The 23,464-nt window shown below is 45.2% G+C and overlaps 1 protein-coding gene across 1 annotated transcript in view; it reads right to left on the bottom strand.

Moving 5' to 3' along the window:
* The window catches only part of DLGAP3 (DLG associated protein 3), a 53,271-nt gene that overhangs the window by 6,597 nt on the left and 23,210 nt on the right, over positions 1–23,464 (bottom strand). Inside the window, exons 4-8 of the mRNA XM_081145691.1 lie at positions 20,704–20,909; positions 20,301–20,373; positions 10,910–11,123; positions 10,346–10,659; positions 9,888–9,973 (exon numbers count right to left, since the gene is read on the bottom strand). Of these exons, the coding sequence (XP_081001817.1) occupies positions 9,888–9,973; positions 10,346–10,659; positions 10,910–11,123; positions 20,301–20,373; positions 20,704–20,909 (893 nt within the window). The remainder of the gene's footprint in view (positions 1–9,887; positions 9,974–10,345; positions 10,660–10,909; positions 11,124–20,300; positions 20,374–20,703; positions 20,910–23,464) is intronic.

The following is a 23,464-nucleotide window of genomic DNA, read 5'->3' on the forward strand; positions in this document are numbered from 1 at the left end:
AGGAAAGTCAGAGTCTAGAAAAAGTTGGGACGATGGGATCACAGTTGGAATGATGCCATATGAGGACAACCTGCCGTTGCTGGCTTTGAAGACAGAAGTGGGCTACAAGCCAAGGAACACAGTCTCTATAAACTGCAAAAGGTGACAAAATGGGTTCTTCCCTGGGCCTCCAGAAGGGATCAGTCCTTGATTTTAGCCCAATGAAACCCAGTTCAGACTTCCAACTTCCAGAAATGCAAAATAATAAATACGTACTATTGGATGCCTTAAATTTGTGGTCATTTATTACAGCAGCAATAGGAAATTAACACAACCTGTAAAGAGGAATCAATTGAAGATAGAGGAGAGAGCCAGTAGTCCAAGGAACCAGAAATCAGGGGGATAAATAATAACTAATACCCTCTGAGCACTTAGTACGAGCTAAGCACTGTACATGAATAAACATGCTGGGTCCTCACAAATAGCCCCATGATAAGGGTGTTATTACCACCCCTACTTACAGATGAGAAAACGGAGGCTTAGAGAGATTAAGTGACTTCCGTGGATCAGACATTTATCAATTTAGTAAGTATGGCTGTGGAGGCCAGTTCTTAAACCATTACACTCTACTGCCCCCCTAGGATTGAGGGGGAGAGACGGTTTTAATCAGGAAGACAGATGCCTCACCCCTGAGGCAGGACCGGTGGAGGAGGGGAGGGAAGAGTTGCAAGTAAGTTAGGGGTTGATCCAAGAGTGGAGAGCCGTCCCCCAAGATGGCCTCAAGCATTACAATGAAATACGCAGCGAGGTTGTCTGCTGGATATTTGGGGGCGGGGAGGTGGGGGGAAGGAATGAAAATGAGCAGCTTTAGGGGGGCAGCCTAGCAGAGTGATTAAGCACATGTCCTCCGGAGCCAGACCTCCTGGTTCCAACACCCAGCCCTGCAGCTTGTGCTTCAGTTTCCTCATCTATAAGGTGAATGACAACAGCGCCTGCTCTTAGGGTTGTTGTGAGATAATAAATGTAAGAAACTTAGAACAGCACCTGGTCGGCCCAGCGTAGACGTTTGCTATCGGACGGAGAGGCAAGAAGGATTGTAGCTCTCGCTGACAAGAAAGGAAGCTGGACAAATAAAATCATGGGAATGTAGCACTGAGAACCCAGCTAGGGCATTGTAGTTATTAATTATTATGATTGCTGTTGATCATTTCCATCTGTTCCCCCACTGCGCTCTGAATAAAAAACCTCTTTTACACTCCACATCACATTGTACTGCAGTTAGTTATTTGCATATCTATCTCCCTTACTAAATAGGGCAGTTGCTCATCCTTAAATGTTAGTTGAATGGTTAGTTGGAAGAAAGGATGGTAGAGACCATTAATCATCCCCATCGTCCATTCTTCCTTAGTAACAGAATCCCACAATTTTAGGCTGGACATGTGGCCACTTCTAATAAAGATTTGCTTACCAATCTCCCTTGCAGCTAGATGTAGCCATGTGTAGCTAAGTTCTAGCTCACAGGATATAAGCAGAAGTGGTATGTGCAACTTCCAGGAAATGTTCTTAAAAGCAGAACATGTTCTTCTTTGTTCCTTCCTCCACCCTGCTGACCAGAATGTAGACGTGATGGCTGGACCTCAAGCAGCCACCTTGGAACATGAGATGGAAACCAAGTGCTAAGGATGGAGGAGCAATAAGATAGCAGGAGCCTGGGTCCTGACACTGTAGAGGACCTACTAGCCCTCAGCTGACTCTCTCTGGACTTCTTCTAAGCAAGAGAAATAAACTTCTATCATATTTAAGTCACTGTTTTCTGAAACTCACAGCCAAATCTAATCCTAACTATAACAGATGCATTTTCAAAGGAGTGAAGTCCAGGGCTCATGTCCCTGTTTAGTTTTGCATTTGGCGGTATCTGCTGTAGTCTTCACTAATAGTTGTAAACACGGGGTAGAAACTGGCTTCAGTTAGGAACTGTCACTAGATCATAACAATGCCTTTTATAATATTTTCTCCCCAAGCCTTTTGACAATGTTGAAGAGGCCTCCTCCCCTAGAATTCTTTAGGGTTACAATAATCACATTTCTGATGATTCTGGAAGTTGTTAGCATGGTTACTTCAGGGAGACATTTCTACTCCAATTCTCTAAGGGATAACACAAGAGGCTCTGGGAAAAAAACTGGCTCATCCCAGGAGACACAGAGACCAAGGAATGCTCAACATCCAGGAGTTGTCAAGAGGTTTTGCCAAAAGTACTTGGCAGCAGGCTGGCTGGGGGAATGAGGGGGAGCAGACAGGGAGGAGTAAGGGCAGGGATATTTCAGCAAGGCTCAGACATTGTGCTAGCTCCCACTTTGAGAAAGCATCTAAGAACTTAAACATATAATCAATCGGGGTCTCTGAGTCCACCACTCCAGCCTGGGGGTTAATAGTGATGCTAAGGTGGATATAGGGTGGGAGATTTAAGTAGAGTTTCGAAGGTCAGTCAGGAACCATCTTGGAGTTGATGGCTGAAGAATGGAGGCAGTGTCCATACCCAGGGCTTGAGGTCAGTCAGCAACTCATTGGTTTTGCAGGACTACTCTTGGAATATAACTTCATGAGGATGGAAACTTCCTTCCTGGGGTTCAAGGGGCTATGTTCCTTCAGCACACTCCCTTCTCAAGGTCCCAAAGCCAGAAACGACCGTGATGCTAAGGAAGGGATAGTGCGGATAGGATGGTCTTCCTACACAGAGTTCTCCAGGTGGCCATGGTTGGGCACAAGTGGGTACAAGTAGGGTTGTCAGATAAAATACAGTACTCCAGTTAAATTTTCATTTCAAATAAATAATTTTTTTAGTATAAGTATGTCTCATGTAATATTTGGGAAATACACTAAAATTATTCATTATTTATTTGATAATCAAATTTAATTGGATGTTCTGTTTTTCTTTTGTTTCTTTTGTTTTCTTTTCTTTTTGCTAAACCTGGAATTTAAGCTAAGGTCTTGGTGGGAGGGATCTAGAAGTGGAAGATACAGGAGATTACCCTGGTTAGAGAGTTAGAGGCAAAATCACATGCTTTCTATGTTCTCAAAGGGCCCCAGGAACGTTCTACTGATATTCAGCAAGGACACCTGACATATTCTCTGATCGTGATCCAGAGTGTGCTGGGTCTGGGAAGAAGGCAGGATGCCCTAAGACAGGGCTGGTAACTGTTTCTTAATTATGCTGCTTCTCACCACAGGGCCTTAGCGCATGCTGGTCCTTCTGCCTGGAACAGTCTTATCTCCCATTTTCACCTAGTTCATTTTTGTTCATCTTTCAGATCTCCAGTCAAATGTCACGTCCTCAGAGAAGCCACCCTTCTGGTGGGTGAGAGCCCCCTATTGTACACTCTCACAGCGTACACACCTCTCTTCCTTGGCACCTTTCACAGCTGTTACTCTACTTCATTTATGAGGTCCTTAGATGAACGTGGCCATAAGCTTCACAGGGCAGGGGCTATGTCTGGTTCTGCTCACCTTTGTATCCTCAGTGCCCAGCAGAGTAATTGACAACTAATAGGGATACAATAAATATTTGTGGACCAATGAATCTTGGGAGGGGGTGCAGTGGAGATGGAATCGAAGGGGCACCAACTCCCTACCCTGTGTATTTCTAAGCCAAGTCACCACTGGTGATGGGCAACTGGAAGGACCCACACACGACTCCCAGGTATCAAAGGCAATAAATCTGAACTCCTCACCCAATAGGTTAGCAAGGAACACCCTAAAAGGCAGAAAAGAGAGATCTTTCCTCCCTGGCAAGTTTTAAAACCAAGGTATATATAGAGAGATACCGGGAACAGTGGGGCAAGAGCAAGGACAAGAGAGTCCAAGAAAACGGGGTGGCAGCAGGTGGGGGGTTAGTCCTGGATATTTGCCTAGAAAGGCTGCTGGCATTCATGGCTCACTTTTATGTACCAGTTGGGACATGGTGTGTGGTAAGTCAGACTGAAAGTGCCAGGGACATAAGGGATAGAAAGGACAGTGCAGGTGTATAACTAAGGATGCCTTCAGCGGACAAGCAAGGGAGCCTGGCCAGAAAGATGTGCCAGATTTCTTCTCTCCCACCTGTCACCCCCTCTGAATTTCTAATGCGATCACCTGCCCCAAGTAACTCAGTTCTTTAGACATTTACCCAACATCATCTCACTGGCCCACCCCACCAAGACCTCCTTGAGCACCTAAACAAGACCAAGGAAGACCTCATTGTCTGCCTGTCCCTGCCTTCACTCCCTGACTTCACTCCAAATGCTTCTCAAATTGGTCCACTTCTCTCTGTATCTGCTGCTACCAGCCTAGTTCAGACAACTGATCAATATTGTAGACTGAATCAACTTAGGAAGCTCCCACCCGTCCCTTATACATATAGAAATGCTGGCTAAAATAAAGTGAAAATGGTGGATTTGCTATAATGCCAAGCCTGAAAAAGAAAAATTTTCAGGTACCAGAAACAAAAAGGAAATTCAAAACAGGAGTAGTGAGAGGGAATCTAAGCCAAATGAGCCACAGGAATATCAGGCCAGACATATGCTAGAGGCTAGATGGTAACACCCAGGGAGGAAAAGAGGAGAGACCCCAAACCCATGCATCTGGGGAGCTGGAAGGAGACCCCATGCATAAAGCCAGCAGTCAAGAAGGGCCGTTTCATTTACAAACTTGGACTTGAGTATTCATGTCATGATTCAGGAAAGTGGCCAGGAAGTAAGATGTTGAAAAAACAAAACGTTAAGGCTGCTTTTTGTGTGGGTGTGGGGTCCAAATGAGTACTACCAGCGAAATACAGAAATCTCAAGCTGAGATATTAACTCTAAAACTGGTCTCAAGCTCATGAAGTACTTCGGCAGAAAGGAAATTGAGCCCATGGGAAGGAGTGGGCAGTAACAAACAGTAGTGAACACATAAATTGTTAAAATATGTTTGTAACGCTAAACTATTAAACCATAAAAGATATAAAAACAACTGAGTTAGAAGAGTTTTTTAAAGAGGTATAATCAAAATACTACATAAATATAACAATGAAGATGGGAAGAGGGAGTTAAGAAGGAATTAAGGTGCTCAAAGGTACTTGTTTTGTACCTAAGAAGGATAGAAATAATGACTAATTTTAGGCTTTATTAGAAAAATATAAAATTATATTTGTTAAAAATTTGAGAAAACTATTAAAATGTATTTCCAAACCAGTGGAGGGAAAAAAGAGATGTAAAATAAATTTGATCAGTTCAATAGAAGGCAGAAAAGTAGGGGAGGGGCACAGCAAAGAAAAGCATATCAAATAGAAAATTTTTAAAGAGATGACAGAAATAAATCCAAATAAATCAGTAACCAAAATACATATAAGTGGATGAAATATGTCTACTAAACTCTAGCTCCATACTGCTTACAAGCAACACATCTAAACAGGAGGATATGGGAAGGCTGAAAATAAAAGGTGGAAAGGTAAACTGGAAAAGAAAGCAGCCATAGCAATAAAATCAGGAAAAACAGAATTCCAGGAAAAATCATTAGTAAAGATGAAAAGCAGCCTATTTAATGATAAAAGGGCCAACCTACCAAGAAGATACAATCATAAGTCTGAATATTTCTTAATAGCACTTTATCGAACTAAAAAAAATTAATAAAATTACCAGAGAAAATGACGAATCCACAATCATGGTGAGACATTTTAACACACCTTTCTCAGAAATGATAGATCAAACATACAAAAAAAATCAAAGGTAAATACTTGAAAAATATAATGTATATGTCTGATCATATATATTATATGTGTATAAGAGGGAGGAAGCCTCGACAAACTCTAAGGAATAAATATCATACAGAAGGCATACTATGACCACAATGTAGCAAATTTAGAAATCAACAGTGAAAAGGTAGACCCCTCCCCCAAAAAATACATTTGAAACCTAAAAAAATATATATTCTAAATAATTCATGGGTTAAAAAAGAAACTGTGCTGAAAGTTACAAACCACCTCAAACTAAACAATGAAAACAGTGCACTTCAAAACTTATGAGAAGTAGCTATAGCAGTTTAGTTATAAGGGAATTTATAGCCTTAAAAGCACATGTTAGAAAATAAGAAACAGTGTTCAAGAGGTTGCAAAAAAGGCAAAGATGTTAGAAGAAAGAATATAATAACACAAAAGTAGTAGATGGAAGAAAATATTAATGATAAAAGAGAAACAAACAATAGAGGTGCTCACCAACACCAAAAGCTAGTTTTTTAAAGACTAGTAAAATATAATTTTAAAAAAATATTTAAATGATAAAATATACAAACCACAGGCAAGATTGATCAAGAAAGGGAAGAAGGAATGAAGAGAGGCATAACCTACAGATACAACAAAAGTTTATAAAATTGTAATACTATAACAGAATATTTGTGCCAAAACTTTTAAAATTGTATCAATTTTTGTAAACTGGTCTATGTTTTAGAAAAAGATAAATCACCAAAATTAAATCAAGAAGAAAAATGAAACCAGAATAAATCAATAACCACTAAAGAAACTGAAGCTGTAGTTCAAAAAGTTGCACCTACCCCCAAAAGGCATCAGGCTGAGACAGTTTTATAGGCAACCTTTACCAAACCCTTAAGGAACAGATAATTCCTACTTTACAGAAATTGCTCCAAAGAACAGAACACAGAGAGTGCTATCAAACTCATTTTAGGAGTCTAGCATAACCTTAATACCTGAACTAACAACAATAAAAACAAAATAGTAGGTCAGTATCACCCATGAACATAAATATAAAAATCTTAAGTCACAACTATTCAAAAAACCATCAAGGTGTATAAAAATAATGCAGCAAGTCTGTGACCAAAACTGCTAGAGTTCAATATATCCATTCTTCTCTTTGTCTATTCCACAGCCTCCCTTGCAGCTAGATATCACCACGTGATGTGGCTTCAGCCAATTTGATACAGGTGAAAGTGTGTATGTGTAACTGTCAGGAAATCTTTTTTAAAAGAAAGAGCTGCATCCCTCCTTCTCTCTTTTCCCTTCTACTGCTCAGAATGCAGACAAGAGGGCTAGAGCTTGACCTTCAGCTCCTCGGATATGAGATGTTACACAAAGGGTGGAAATGCAGTAAGATAGAAGGAGCCTCGGGCCTGACACTTCACTTCTATATCCAGGCTTTTTTTGTTTTGTTTTAAATGAGAGGGAAAAACATTAAGACACCATTGAGGCCCCATTACTCACAGCCAAACTTAATTCCAACTGATAATCATATCAAGCAGGGTTTATCAAAGGAATGAAAGAGTGAGTCAACACGGAAAAATCCATTAATATAATTCACCAAATTACAAATGAAAAGAGAAAAATCTATGGTCATCTAAGTAGACTCTGAAAAAAGCATTCAGTAAAATTCCACTCTCATTTTCTATCTTTAGAAAATAAAAATGAAAACTCTTAGCCAACTAGGAATAGAAGGGAGTTTCCTCAACCTGATAAATAGTATTCATCAAAATCTGTAGCAAACATCATCATACTTATGAGCGGAAATTGAGAAGATATCCATCCACTAACATCAGGATTGGGACAAGTGTGGTACCCTCAACAGTGAACTAGAAGTCCCATTCAATGGAATATTACCAAAAAAGAAAAAAGAAAAAAAAGAAATTAAAAGAAACAGATTTAAACAAATGTTCTCATTTGCAGGAAAAAAATAACTGACTATATAGAAAACCCATTATGATTTTCAAATAAACTATGAGTCCTAATAAAAGAGAGTAGCAAAGTTGCTAAATATAAAATCAATATATAAAACTTAACAGTGTCCCCATACACCAGCAGTGCCCAATTATAAAATACAATAGAAAAAAAAGATCCACAACACAAGATCTTCCATAATGCAAAAGTCTATCACCTTTCCTCCCCATATCCACTATTACTTGTCTCAGAATCATTCTCCACCCAGCAGCTAGTGATTTTTTATAAACATAAATTAGATCATGTCATGCTCCTTTAACCTTTTAATGGCTACTCATTAGTTACAATTAAACTCTACTTCTTTACCATGCCCATGCTCGGCATGACCTGGCCCCTGCCACTGTCCCATCCCATTCCACACCAGCCACATAAACCTTCTTTCAATTCCTGATGCAGGTCAAGTTCTTTCCTGCCCCAGCACCTTCACATATGCTATTCCCTCTTCCTGGAAAGACTGTACCCCCTCCAACCCCCCATCATCACCTGAGTGTTCCTAGTCAATCCTCAAGCCTCAGCTTAAATGTCACCTGCTTAACCTAAATAAGCTCCCTTCTTTCTTAGCTCCTGTTTTTTCTTTCATATTCCAATCATAATGTGTAATAATACCCCAGTACATATTATGCTGTAATGAGTAATCATATTTCTATTCATGGATGATTTATTCCCCTCTAGGCCACACATAACTTCTATGAGGGCAAGAGTCATGTCTTTGATGTTTCCCTGAGCATTTAACAGGAGCTGTCATATAACAGATGCTTACTAAGTATTTTCTGAATGAATGACTCAGTGAATGAATGACAGAGTTTGCTGATTTAGCTGGAGTCTCGGTAGAATGCCTACTCTACTCTTCCCAGGATTTAGGCTCGTTAGGAGGAATAAGGGGACCCCAGATGTGTATCTGGATGAGATACATGGGCTTGGTTTATGATCCACGGGGCAGCATTAGAGTAGGGGGACGGGCCACGTTCTGAACACAGCCGCATCCATCCATAACTCCTAACCCACCTCTCAAGAAACGCGAGTCATGAACTTGAGGAATTGGGTTGGCCATAAAGTGCTACTTTTCTGTGATCTTTGTAGAATATTAAGAGTTTGGAGGACAGCAGCTTTCAGGAGTGATGGGGGCAAAAAGCACAAATTTTTGCCACCCTTGATGGAGGCATTTACAGCCTCAGGAGCATGTGGAGCTGCAGGGAGAACTGGAGTAGGGTGGAGAAAAACGGTGAATCCCAGAGGAACCCCAAGTAGATCAGATCAGGCACACACACAAGACAGCTCTCAGATATAGTTGGGGGAACTCTAGGGCAGGCAACTGGGAACAGAGCTGCAAGGAATTGCTACTGGGACTCTAGTTTTATTCCTCCAGTGGGTATGGCCTAACCAACACAGGTTACCATGCAAATCTCACAGCCAGCCCCACACAGGTTCCAAGACACCATACTTAGGGCCACTGGCCTGGTGGCATTGCAGCCCAAAGGGCAGATGGGCCACATGGGCACTGCCACATGGTCATCAGAGAAAGCATCTTCCCACAGGAACTCAACAACAGAGGGACTTCTCCCAGTACTCCCTCCAGAGCTCACAATGCTAATTCTTCCATTAGAAATTAAGGAAGCAATGTTTCTGAGGCCACCTAATGCCAGAATGCTGGCTCCTGGTAATTCTACCATCTCCGGTACACAACTGACTCAGGCATACAATAGGTACCCCCAACTGGTTAAATGCTGTGTGAGCCAAGTGAGGAGGAGTACTATATGTGCCAGGGGCCCCTGAGAGGCCATCCTCTTATTTATTTGTTTTCCTTTGAGCTCACATACTTGTACACCACAGGAAGGAACAAGGGATGGGCAAAATCCTCTTATCCCCTGTAAAGGACCATTGTTGGAGACCTGCTCAGCACCTACCTGTTACCTCTCCCTCCCCTCAACCTCTGTATAGCCCCTGTCCACCTCAGGCCACCTGGGACAGGCATGGGGACAAGGAGCTCACTTTAGATTTGATGAGGGCCCGCTTCTGTGGATAGCCTCACTGGCTGCTCTCACTCCTCCCGGATAAAAGCGCTTGGTCTAAGCCAGGCAGGGAAGGTGCCCCGGGAGACCAGGCCAGGGACGTCCATGTGCAGCGCCCTCTCCTCTCCTCCCCCAAGGAAGGTGAGAGGCCCGCTCGGCCCTACCTCTTGTCTTCTTCCACCTGCACGCCTATGGAGTGGAACTCTCTGCGACTTCTGTTCTCCGTGTCCGAGTCTGAGATCGTCTCCACCTGGCGGCAGGGTTGGGGAGTCAGCGGCGGGGCTAGACCCAGGGCGCAAGCCCTTCCCAAGCGAGAAAGACCAGCAGTGTCTGAGCCCCAAGCCAGCCGGCAGGTCCTGCAAGGACAACTTGCCAGGGCAAGATGAGAGGCTCAGGAAGTCAGGGGCATTAAGGTGGCAAATTCTGGGGACCACTCTCCACTTGCCAGGGGAGGGGGGGTGATGGTGCCAGAAAGAGGGACAAGGGAGCGGGCTGGGAATAGCTGGAGCAGACCTGTCCACGGCCAGGCACAGGGGCTACCTGCAGATCGGAGGAAGCCAAGGCCTACGCGTCCAGGCGCCCCGAGCCCCACTCCGCCCCTCCCAGGGGCGCCCTTCCACACCTGCACCCCGATGGACGGCCGCCACTTCCGCTGCCGCGCCAGGCTCCGCAGCTCCTCCCTGCCGGGGATGGTCTTGATGATGAGGGTGGGGGGCTTGGGGCTGGCCCGGGGCGGCACCGGCGCCAGCTCCAGGGTGCGCGCGCCCAGGGCGGGGCCGTCCAGCCCGTCGGCGGAGCTGCAGCGCCGGGCGGGGCCCTCGGCGGCCGTGAAGCTCTCGTGGGCGGAGTCGGTGCTGCTCTGGGCGGTGATGGAGATGCGGGGCGGGGCCTGGCTTCCCGGCGGGATGGGCGGCGGGGCCTTTCTGAAGTTGAAGGCTGCGGCCGGGACGCAGAGAGACGCGGAGGGTGAGGAACGGGTCCCAGCAAGTGCCACCCCACACCCCCGCGGGATGCCTCGGTCTCCACGTGCTGCCCCCTACAGAGCCAAGGGTTGTTCTCATCCAGCCCAGAGGGGCAAGCGATCTGCCCAAGGTCACACAGCACAGCGGTGGCAGCGGCCGGAACCAGAACCTAGGGGGCGCTCTCCAAGCGAGGGTCGGGCTGGGGGCAAACTAGTTGTACTCACAGGAGCCGGGCCTCCCTGAGACAGAGGCAGGGGCAGCAAGGAGGGGCAGGCAGTCGTCGTCTTGAGAGCAGCCGGCCTGGATGGCCCGGAGGTAGCTGTGGCTCCGCATGCGGAAACAGCCGGGCAGGTCCAGGGCGTCCACGGCTTGGGATTCGAGCTCCCCAAACACAGACCCGCACACAGCCTCCAGCTGCTGGTTCAGCTCCTCGCTGAGCTGGGGGCGAGGGCGAGACGATAGTTATTGGGGTGCTGGGGGGGGGGGGTGTCTCTGAGGCACTCTGCGTAGGAGTATGTCTAGATCTGCAGAGGTCTCTGTGCAATTCCTCCGCATTTGGACTAAAAGAAACCGTCACTCTGCAAAGGAGGATGAAGGCACCTCTGCCCTGTGCTGCTCCCCGAAATGCCTTGAGGGTCCAGTCTCTCCTCTAAATACTCCTCCCTCCGCCCCATCTATGCCTCGCCCAGGTGTGTGGCTGTACCTCAGCCTCCAGACCACCCATCTTCCTCTCCACCGAGGCCCAGCCCCTCAGCTTCCCTCACCTGACCCTGAGGGAGAGGAACAGGGGCTTGACAGCCACCCTCCTGCCCAGTATGGGGGTAGGGGGCTGCAGGGAAGGCCACCTTTTATTTCACTACTTATGATCCACTAGATCGTAAAACTGACTGAAAGCAACTTATAGAGATATATACCACGCGGCAGGACAGAAATTCACCGGTATGGGATGGAGCAAAAGTTATTAACCTTCAAGTGTTCCAGGCCTCCCCCCACCTTCTGCCCACCAACTAAGGCTTTGGTTTGGCCCACGGGTTCCTTCCCTGCCTTCCGCCTCAAAGGAAAGTTCAGTGCTGGATAAGGTTCTTGTTTTTGTTTCTGATATTTTGTGGTGCAGAATCCATAGTGTTAAAAAAAAATTCAAGCAACTAAGAAAAAAGCAAAACAAAGATTTTGTTCACAGAGCCATGTCACACAACACTGCACTAGGACTAAATATACCACGGAGGCTGCAGCTTCATTTGTGTTACATGAGCAAACTGGCGCAAAGGCAAAAATGAAGGTAGGAAAGGAAGGTGGCCCAGGGGTAAGCTCTACCCAGAGCACAGGATGGGTGCACATCTGACCCTGAGCTTCAGAGCAGCCAAAGCATCGAGGAGTATAGCCTATGGGTTGCCCACACAGGCTGTGAAGTGAGACCACCTGAACTCAAGTGCTGGCTCCGCTACTTCTTAGCAGTGTGGCCTAAGAAAGTTGCGTAAAAGTTTTGGGGCCTCAGCTTAATCATCTGTCCAATGGGAATGATAACGGTACCATCTCCATGGTCTATTTGAAGGAGTAAAAGGAAAACACAACAAAAACCTGAGAGGCACTTCGTGCAGATACTGGCACATAGTAAGCAACTCAGTCAGTGGCATGTGTAGGTCTCAGGGACTAAACACAGGCCAGCGCTCATGAGAACCACAACTCTTCCTGTCACTGAGCCCAAGAGGAATTCCCCCATGAGTGAGTGTGTAGAGGCCAAAGAATGAAGTCATGGACAAGGGTGTCAGTAGCATCCACGTGGTAAATGTGACAGCAAGTATCCCATGGCTGCATCTTGTAACATCTCCCAGGAAAGACTCATGGCATCATATTTATGTGCAGTCCACAGAGGCCCAAAGGAGTGGCTTGATCCATGTGTAAAATGCAGCTCAGTGTTTCCATAACTTAGCTTCAAAAGCATAATATTATATCATGAGATGCTACATCAAATTGAGGAGGAATTTTCATCCCATTCTACTGATGGGCAAACTAAGGCCCTGAGAGGGTAGATGAATTATCTAAAGATGCCCAGCTTGTATGCCAGGTTTCTTGGCTCTCATGCCAGGCTTACTGAGCATCAGAATCTCCTAGGGAACTTGTTAATCCTACATTAACTCAGGCCCCACCTCAAGGATCTGACCCCAGGGCTCTTTAACTATATGCCTCTCTTTGCTTTGGCTGCTTTGAAGCCCGGAGCCAAATATGCTGGAGATTCAGACTCAGTGGTTCCGATGTGGGGCCAGTAATTTAAAAAAGGACTGTTTGGACTTCTTTTGGCAGCTTTTTCTAAAGGAACTTTATTACAAGTGTGCAGAAGTCATGGGTCATGGAAAAATTAATCCAAGATCCTGTGGAAGTTAAGTTCATCCACATTTCATTGGCATAAGCCTGACTCCTGTGGCAGTTGTGGCTTCACCACAACTCTTATAAGTCTCCTTCTTAGTTTCCTATCTATGGGCCTATGGGGTACCAAGGACCAGCAGCGGCAGGGTATTTCCTGAAGCTCAGGAGCTGATCTAACTCCTGCTACTTCTAAGCCAGGCTCAGGATACTCCCCCACTAGAACTAATTGGGCCCAGAGGGTCTCTCGTGGAGCATAGAAGAGCTGACCTAACCCCAGCAGAGAGCAATCTGGTCTCAATTCAGGATGCCAGGGACGGAAGAACGCCCACTCTGCAGCTTATCTCTGTATCACCAGCCCTCTTCTGTATGTCAAGCACTAGGCATAATACCTGGCACAAAGCAGATGCTCAGTGAACATCAGCTACTATTATTAGTAGCACGAGGTTCTTAAATCACAGTGGAAATGCCTCTCAGAGACCTCTCTTTCCCAGGGGTTCTGGAGGTCTTGAAATCCCAACCATATGTTATCCCCTCAATGAACTCTATGCAAGACAAAGAGAGACAGAGGGTGAGAAGCTCTCTGGGGCCACACACTTCCCATCTCTACAAGCCAAGAGGAGTTTCTGGGGTTGAACAGGAGACCAGGACCCAAGAGAAATACAGAATCATACAGACTCACAGAGGAATATTGCACCTGAGTTGATCTTGACTGTATTATGATTATGAAATTGCAACATTATACTGTGAATTCTCCTATTATTCCTGAACTGCCTTCCACCCTGCTCCCCAGCTCCCACTTACAGAAGAATCCAAGAAACCTCTTGGGAAATAAGAACCTGAACCTTTCTCCAAACCAGACTCAGACTCAATAAATATTTCCAAGGGTGTAGGAGATTTAGAAGAAAATATTTGTTTGGGACTAATTGAAAATTGTCCATGGTAGAGTTGGTGGGTCCAACTGGGGGCTAGGCAACATGCTGTATACTTTATATATGTCATTTAGTTTAGATAACCTTAAAAATCCTCCCATTTCAAAACACTCTAAAACACCGGATAAAATATAATGTTGCTTTATATGCATAGCTGAGCTCATAAGAAAGCAAGATAAGTCCCCAGGGGACAAAAGCAAAGAGGAAACTGGAAAATCAGAATAATAACTGTGTGAGTCAATGCTGCAAACAGCCCAGTGGAGGTGGAAAGTGAAGGGAGGGGTTGCTGGTCTCAGTAACCCAAGGGCTTAGGTTTTAACATTTTACGGGCAGCTGTAAGGTTTGAGGCCCACATGAAGCACAGAATTGGAATGAGCACCTGCATAAAAGTAGGAAAAGGGAGACCTTTGGTGAAAAGGTAGACTAGGGAAAAATATTATTAGCACAGATTGATGATAAGGAAGCTAGTCTATAAGTCTAGGCACTGTGGGGAAGGGAAAGGAAGCAAATCTTCTAAGAATTTGTATCCACAAGCTAATCTTCATGCAGACAGAGGATTCTGCCAGACCCACCTAAATTACAAAGTAACATAAAATCGTCCCGGAACAAGAATGAGTTAAATAGTAGATGAGACACAAGTGAAGAAAATATTAGTGAACCAGAAGATATATCTGAGAAACTTACCAGAAGGGAGCATAGAGAGGCAAAGAGATGGAAAAAATGAAGGAGAGGTTAAGACACATGGAGGAATGAATAAGAAGGTCCCCCGTACAACTAATAGAAGTTTCAGAGGAGAGACTAGATAGAATGTGGAAGAAGTAATACTTGAAGAGATAATGATGGTGGTTGAGAAATTTCTAGACTTTTGACTTCAGGCATGACAGAATAAAAACAAGAAAGAAAAAAAAATGGGTGGAGACATCAGAGTCTGCATTTGGCAGGGAAGATGGATTTCACAGATTTAGTCCTGAGATTAACAAACAGACAAAACAATAACAACCTTCAAGGTAAAATAAGAATACAGATATATTACCTAAAATGTTCAGTATTCAACAACAAAAATGAAAATGAAACATTCAAATAAATAAGAAAATGCAAATGTTCCCAAATGTTTGATTTATCAAAGGCTACAAAGCAGCTATTATAAATATGTTCAAATAAGTAAAGAAAATCATGTTTGAAGATTTAAAGGAAATCATTGCAACAATGACTTAATGAACAGAAAATCGTAACAAAAAGATAGAAATTATTTTTTAAAAAGAACCAAATGAAAATTCAGAAGCTGAAAAGTACAATAATTGAAATGAAATAATTCACTAGAAGGGCTCAGAATAAGATATAATCAGTAAACTTGAAGCTAGATCAGTATAAATTATCCAATCTGAAGAATGGAGAGGAAAAAGACTAGAAATGAACAGAGCCTCAAAGATCTATGGGACAATATCAAGTATTCCAGTATACATGTAATGGAAACTTCAGAAGAAGAGAGATAGAAAGGTAAAGAACAAATATTTGAAGAAATAATGGCCCTAAACTTTCCAAATTTGATGAAAAACATTAATCTACAGATTAAAGAAGCTCAATGAATCCAAAGTGGGTTAAACATAAAGAGATCTACATCCAGACACATTACAGTCAAAATGTTGAAAGTTGAAGACATTAATAGCAGCAAGAGGAAACAATTCATCACATACAGAAAAACAACATGATTAACAACTGGCTTTTCATCAGAAGCGATGACTTAAAGGCAGTAGAATGATATATTCAAAGTGCTAAAAAAAAAAAACTGTCAACAGGAATTCTATATCCAGCAAACTATCTTTCAAAAAATGAAGTAAGTTCAGCTGGGCGTGGCTCAGCGGTTGAGTATCAACCTAGGATCCAGGCGATCGGGGTTCGATTCCTAGTCAGGGCACATGCCCGGGTTGCGGGCCCCATCCCCAGTCAGGGGCATGCGGGAGGCCTCCAATCAATGACTCTCTCATCATTGATGTTTCTATCTCTCTCTCTCCCTCTCCTTTCCTTTCTCTGAAATCAATAAAGATTTTTTTTTTTTAATGAAGTAAAACTACATTTCCAAATAAATATAGACTGAAGAATTTATTGGCAGCAGACCTATCTTACAAGAAATACTAATGCAAGTTCTTCAGGCTAAAAGGAGCAACGCCCAATGGTAACTCAAAATCACAAGAGGAAATGAACAGCACCAAAAATAGTAAATATGTGAATAAATATAAAAGACTCTATAAATATATTTTTCTCACTTCTTTAAAAAAATAAGATTGTACAAGGCAATTTATGATACCATCATTAATTTCTAATAATTGCTGGGTTTCTAACATGTATACAAATAATGTATATAACAATAACAGCACAAAGAGAGGAGAGAAGAAGGAGACATATTGGAAGAGTGCTTCTATATTTTACCAGAATTAATTAGATTTAATAAGTTAAGATACACATTGTAATTCCCAGCACAGCCACCAATAATCTGAGTAATGTTGTAAAAGGAATTAACAATAAAGAAATTAAAATGGTATACTAAAAGTATTTATTTAATGCAAAAGAAGACAGTAAAAGAAGAACAGAGGAACAAATATTACATGACACAATCCAGTTATATCAATGATCACATTAAGTGTGAATGGACAAGACAAGCCCATTCAAAAGGCAAGGACTGTCACACTGAATATAAAAGCAAGTAGGCTGAAAGTAAAAGGATGAAGAAAGATGTACCAGCAAACAGGAACCATGAGAGAATTTTCCAGACTTGATGAAAGACATGAATCTTCGTATTAGGGAACACACAGATACACATCATAGTGAAACTTCAAAACACCAAAATCAAAGACAAGATCTCAAAAGCAATCAGAGAGAAATGAAAATTACCTACAAAGGCAATTAGATTAATAGCAGACTTCTCAACAGCAACAACAGAAGACAGATGACAAAGGGATATCTTCAAAACACTGAGAAAATAAATGTAGATCTAGAATTCTATAATAAACTAGATTATGTTTAGTTTACTACTAACATTCACTGAAAAAATTACAAAGAATAGACTTTAAAAGGAAGGAATGGCCCTGACCAGGTGGCTCAGTTAGTTGGAGCATGATCCCACACACCAAAATGTTGCAGGTTTGATTCCTGGTCAGGGCACATACCTACGTTGTGAGTTCAATCCACAGTCGGGGTGCGTGCAGGAGGAAACTGATCAATGTTTCTCTCTCACATCGATGTTTTGCTCTCCCCCCAACATCTTCCTCTTTCTCTAAATCAATAAAACATATCCTCAGGTGAGGATTTAAAAAAAAAAAAAAAGGAAGGAATGAAATGGGGGTGAGTTAAAGATGTAAGTGTATAGATATATAGATATATATATAGTCAAGTACTAAGAGCGTAAAATGTAACAACAATATTAAAAACTAATTTGCAGAAGTAAAAAGAAGGTAGAACTTAAATACTGGGCAACAAGCAGTGTAAGAAGGGAAGGGGAGATCAAAATTCAAGTGTCCTAAGGTCTTTTCATTGTTCAGGAGAAGGGTAGAAGATTGTCAACTTCAGACTTTGCTCATTCAAATATGCACACTGAATTATAAGAGTAACCATAAAGGATGAAAATGGAATAATAACTGCCCAGCCAGTGTGATATTTAGTGGGGAGAGAAATGAAGGAAATTGACCCAAAAGAAGGCAGCAGAGTAGAGAAGCATCAGCCAAAACAGCAGGATAAATAGAAAGCACAAGGTAAGATAACAGAAATAAATCCAGCCCTAGCTGGTTTGGCTCAGTGGTTAGAGTGTTGGCCTTCGGACTGAAGGCTCCCAGGTTCGATTCCAGCCAAGGGCATGTACCTTGGGTGCAGGCTCAATCCCTGGCCCTGGTTGGGCCACGTGCAGGAGGCAACCAATCGATGTGTCTCTCTCACATCGATGTTTCTCTCTCTCTCCCCCTCTTCCACTCTCTCTGAAAAGCAATGGAAAAAATATCCTTCACTAAGGATTAAAAAAAGAAAGAAAGAAATCCAAGCATATCAGTAAATCACAATAAATATAAATATACTAAACTCTCAAGAAATCGTCAGAATGTATATAAAATAAAATCTAGCTATAAACTACAAAAGATATATGTAAAACATGAGACAAATTTTTTTGAAAGATGTTCTGTGAAAATATTAAATCAAAACATAGACTTAAGGGCAAAAAGTATTACATTATTATAGATAATAGAATGACATCTCTAGTGTGTTAGACCTGTTTCCTGTTCTGTAAAGCAAAGATTATAAGCTATACCTCCCAGGAGAAATAAGCAATGAATGCGCAAAGTGCTGAGGAGAAGAAAAGAAAAAGAAAAAACAGAGAAGAGAAATAGAAAATGCTGGGAGAAGAAAGGACCAAAATTTAAATTTTACAACGTTTGGGGAAAGACTTGAAAGAACTGAGGGAGGGATCCGTGAGAGTGTCTGGGAAGGAGAGATCCAGGCAGAGGGAGCAGCAGATGCAAAGGCCCTAAGACTGGAGCATATTTGTGGTGTCAGGGGAGCAGCAAGGGGACCAGTACGGCTGGAGAGGGTGAGGGGAGGGAACAGTGTGAGGAGAGGGACTCGGAGGTAGCAAGGACCAGATTTTGCAGGGCCTTATGTATCATAGTAAAGTCCGTGAATTTTCCTCCAAGTAAGGTGAGGGTTTTGAGTGAACAAGAGCAAGAGCAGAAGACCAACTAGAAGGCAGTGCAACAGGACAGACAAATGAACACGGTGGCCTGGCCTGGAGTGGTGGCAGTGGAGGTAGTGAGGGGCGGCGGGGTCCCGGATGCACGCTGAAGGGGGGCCCAACAGGATTTGCTGGAGGACGGGATATGGGATGGGAGAGAGAGAAGGGAGTCAAGACTGACTCAAGCTGTTAGACCCGAGTTCCTGGAAGGATAAAGTTGCCATTACCTGAAACAGAGAAGACACTGGGTGAAGCGAGGGATTTGGAGCGAAGGTTTACTTCCAGACATCTTAAGTTTGAGATGTCTACTAAACATCCAAGTGAGATTTTAATATACCATTAGATATACATGCCTGGCACTTACGGGCGGATTTGGGCTGGAAATATACATTTGGGAGTTATCGGGCTCTAGATAATCATTAAAGCCATGAGCCTCGAAGAAATGAGCTCACCTAGGAAGTAAGTGTAGAGAGAAATCCAGGAATTAAGCCCCGAAAAACTCCAATGTTCAGGTCCTGGAGAGTTTCAGGCACAGACTGAGTTAATAAGCAGCCAGAAAGAGAACCTAGAGCAACCTAAAAGGTGTGGTGTCCTCAGAGCCAACTGAGTAAGGTGTCTCAGGAAGGAAAGAGTCATCAGCTGTGTTAGATGTTGCTGCTGGGTCAGGTAAAACAGGAACTGCGTGTTAACTAGTGGCTTTAGCAGCAGAGGCTGGTCTGAGGGGAAAAGGTGGCTGTGGCAATCAGATTCCCCGATTCAGGAAATGTAACAAAGAAATGCTGAGAGACTGCAGCAGCCAACAACAGGAGCCAAAGTGGACAGCCTTTTGCATTGCTTTTTTCCCCAGCAAACAGTAAAAATAGCTAACCTTTATGGACTGCTGGCTATGTGCCAAGAACACTATTATGATGCCTATTTTTAAATAGAAAAAGTGGGGCTCAAAAAAGTCAAGTAGCTTGCCCCAGGTCACTCAGCTGGTAAGTAGCAGAGCTGGAATTCAACCCCATCTCATGCATTTAATTACTAAACCTACTTGCTTCCCTTTAGTTAAGGGAAAGTCTACACTTAGATATGGAACTCAAAATTATAAAATAGCAATTTGAGGCCAGGTACCTTGTGTTTACATACATTTTCTCACTGAATGCTCACAAAACCCCTGTGAGATAAATACCACTACTATTGTCATTTTAAAGATGAAAAAAACAGAGGCATTGAGAGATGTCATGCTGGTGGTCCCACAGGTGGAGGTGGTGGGGAAAGAGGCCCAGATCACCTGAGACTGCAGCTCTGCCTGTCCCGTCTGTACAATCAATCCTGCCTTTTGCGTGGGGTGGGCTGGGAGCAATCAGGCCAGGTCAGGATTGGGGAAGTGAGAGGTCTGCGGATGCCCTTACATGCTCATCACTTTCAGGACACTTGGTTTCTAAGGATATGACTCTGAGATCTCCAATCCAAGTCAGTTCCAGGAGGCCCAAGGCAGGCTTCCCAGCTCCCCCAGAATCAGACCTGCACTCCCTCCCTGGCCAGGCCTTTGATTGTAAGGCCTACACTGAGCATGGGACTGAATCTCCTTCCCACCCTTTCCTTTGGGCATGCTGGGCCTCTCCCTACCTGTCCGGTGGTGAGGGAACGGCTGTAGCCAGGGATGGAGCTCCGGGGATGGATCCGGGGTGGGACGCAGCAGCTGGGAAAGGTCAAAATTCCAGATTCAGAATGGGGGTCGGTGAGGAGGCAGGGGGGAGCATGAGAGCACTGGGGTCCCTGAGCGGACTCTACCCCTCAGAAGCCCCCAGACAGAGATCCCACAGAAGACCCCTGGGTAAAGGTAAAGGGACTCCTCCAAAGAGGCACTCAGGAGCTAACAGAGTGACCCCTTCTTTACATGGAGCATACTCCCCAGTTGAACCTTAAGCAGGGAACAGACTGGCACTCACTCTACACACATCTGCAGGGACCCAGCATCAGCGGCCCACGCCCCCCCCCCCCCCGCCCACCCCACCCCCCCAGTCCTTACTTGATGCGGGCCTGGTCCACGCTGGAGGAGCGGCGGGAAGTGAAGCGCCGGGCCATCGCTTTGGGGGACGTCTTGGGGCTGCCGTCGGAGTCCCCGCTCTCCTCATCCCCCATGGCTTTGATGTAGCTGCCGCTCCGCATCCTGCGGCAGGGGATCTCCCCGTCTTTGCCCCCAGTGGGGTAACCCCCCCAATCATCTTGCGGCACCTGCAGGGACAGGGGCCTCTGTCTCTCAGACGCGTCCCTACTTAACCTGCAGGCCTGGGGCCTCCTTCCTCACTGCCAGTGGGAGCGCACTATCCTGACCCGGGCAGGTCACACTCCGGAGCTTACAGGCTGGGAGCAGGAGGCAGGTCGCCTGGCCGGGCCACACCCTCCCTTACGGGAGATGCCTCACCATCCTGCAAGGCCCTTGCGCTACTTAATTGAAGTCAACCTAGAGAGTTAGGTGGGTGGTGACATGCTAGGTGCCAAAATGTCAAAGATCAGAGGTCAAAGTGGTCTGTGTCAACCCATCCCCGGCAGTGAAGCATTACCTGACCTCAGTTACCTTTTACCCTCCCTTGTCCCTCACCCTCATAAGCTGCTTGTATCCCAAAACCTCCATCTCTCCTCCCTTTCTTCTGCAAGGAGCCATAGAGGGTTTTAGACAGGGGAGTGACATCAGATTTGTGTTTCAGAAAGAGCATTCTAACAGTCTAAACAGAGGATGGATGGTGGAGGGCCAGGGGAGGGCAGGGGCTAAGGTGGCAGGAGACCACCCGATGGGGAGGCTGATCCTGCTCTCCAGGCAAGAGATGCAAAGGCCTAAATTAAGACAGTGACACTGAGGGGGAAGAGATGGAAATGAGAGGTGTTAAGGAGCATCAGTGAGGCTGATTAGATGTGGGGGGTGAGGGGGCAGGGAAGAGTCGAGGATGACTGGGAGGCTGCTGCTGAGGACCTGGGGGATGGTGCTGTCGCTCACTGAGCCACAGAATCCCAGAGAAACAGGTGTGGGGACGGCGATAGCTCAGGGTTGAGCATGTTGAGTTCGGCAGAGGACTGTCGAGCAGGTGGTTGGATGTTTGGTTCTGCAGTTCAGTGGAGAGATCTGGGCTGGAGGCAGACATGTGGGAGTCATGGGCAGCAGCTGAATCCACAGGAGTGAATGAAAGAGCTGGGGGGGGGGGAGGCAGAGAAAGAGCTGGGGAGGAATCCACTGACATTTAAAAGGGACTGTAAAGAAAGGAAGAGAAGCCTATGGAGTCACCTGAGAAGGAGTGGGCAGAGGGGGTAGGAGGGGAGTCAAGAGAATGACATGTCATGGAAACAGGAGACATTTCAAGAATAAAAGGAGTTGATAATGTCAAATGTCATGTGCATTCAGAGGTTAGTAACTCAAGCTCAGAAGTTAGATCTATGTTCAAATTCTGGCCCCATGACTTGCTAGCTAAGTGAATTTGAGCAAAACGATGAATCTCTAAGCCTGTTTCCTCATCTGTGAATTGGTGATAATTACGTGGACATCACAGGGTTGGTGAGCCAGTATAGAGTGCCAGCGCATAGAAAGAGCTCGCTGAACGTTGACTATAATTATTATAAGCATCGGAAGGCTCTCAAGAGACCTCTGCCAGGACACTTTAGAGGATGGGGTGTGGAAGTCAGCCTGTAGCAAAGGGAAGGGTGAAAGGAAGTGAAGTGGGGTCTGTGGCCTAAGAACTTGGATGTAAAGGAAAAATAGGAGATGGGAGGGGGAATAAGGTTGAGGATTTTTTTTTTAGGATGAGAGACTTGGGCATGTTTTCAGGATGAGCGAAAAAGCCCATAAAGATAGTCTTTAAATGTGGGGAGGGAGGGGTACAGACAGTTCAGGGACGAAGGGGGCCGGGTTTAAGCCCTGCTAGAGGTATCAGCCTGGGATGGGGGGTCCTGGCATCTCCTGAGCCAAAATGGAAGGGGGTGAGGATGGCTGGGGATCTACATGAGTGAGCTGACAGAAAAGTGAGGGTGTCCACGCCGGTTAGCTTACACTGTAAGGAGTGAGTGTGAATGAAGGTGTGGGGGAGAGGGCTGGGGTGGGAGGTAAGATTTAAAACACCCATTATAAAGAGCAGGTTAAATTGGGGTGGGACTGGAGGTCTGACAGGGCTCAGGGTTCGGGGGGGGGGGAAGAGAATGTGGGGATGAGACTGGTGAGGTGGTGAGGAAACAGACATCAGTGGGCACACAGGGACCCAGGGATGGGATGGGGCCCCATGAAGGAACCCACAGGGAGAACCAGGGTTGAGGGAGAGCTGGGGACCAGTGAGAGGTACAGGGTCTCAATAAAAGAGTTGGGGATCCAACAAAGACACTTAGTCTGATGGGGTCAGCTTCCTCTGCTCTCGTGCCAGGGGTGCCCCAGGCTGTCTGGAGGGTCCTTGCAGCCCCTTGTTCTCCCCCAAATGGGCTCAGACCTCCCTCTTAAGATGCCTTAGAACCCCAGACCCTGATGGGTCATTCCCCTTCCCCATATTCTATGAGCCACAGGCAGGCAGAGAGCGGCAGGCTAGCAGATGGGACAGCCAGGGCGCGCTCTGCCACACTGCAGGGTTCCCACTCCGTAGCCACTGCGGAGCTCCTGCCTCCTCTGCAGGACACTGTGAGGTGCATATTAACAAGGAAGCCCCCAGGGAGGTCAGGGCAGCCCTGGAGTAGCAGCAGGGAGCAGCGGAGTGGAGGCGAGGCTCCAGAAAGGACGAGGGCTCGGTTATGGGGGAAGTGTCAGTACTCTCTCCGCA

Source organism: Miniopterus schreibersii (assembly GCF_964146895.1).
Source record: "Miniopterus schreibersii genome assembly, chromosome: 8".
Classification (NCBI taxonomy): Eukaryota; Metazoa; Chordata; class Mammalia; order Chiroptera; family Miniopteridae; genus Miniopterus; species Miniopterus schreibersii.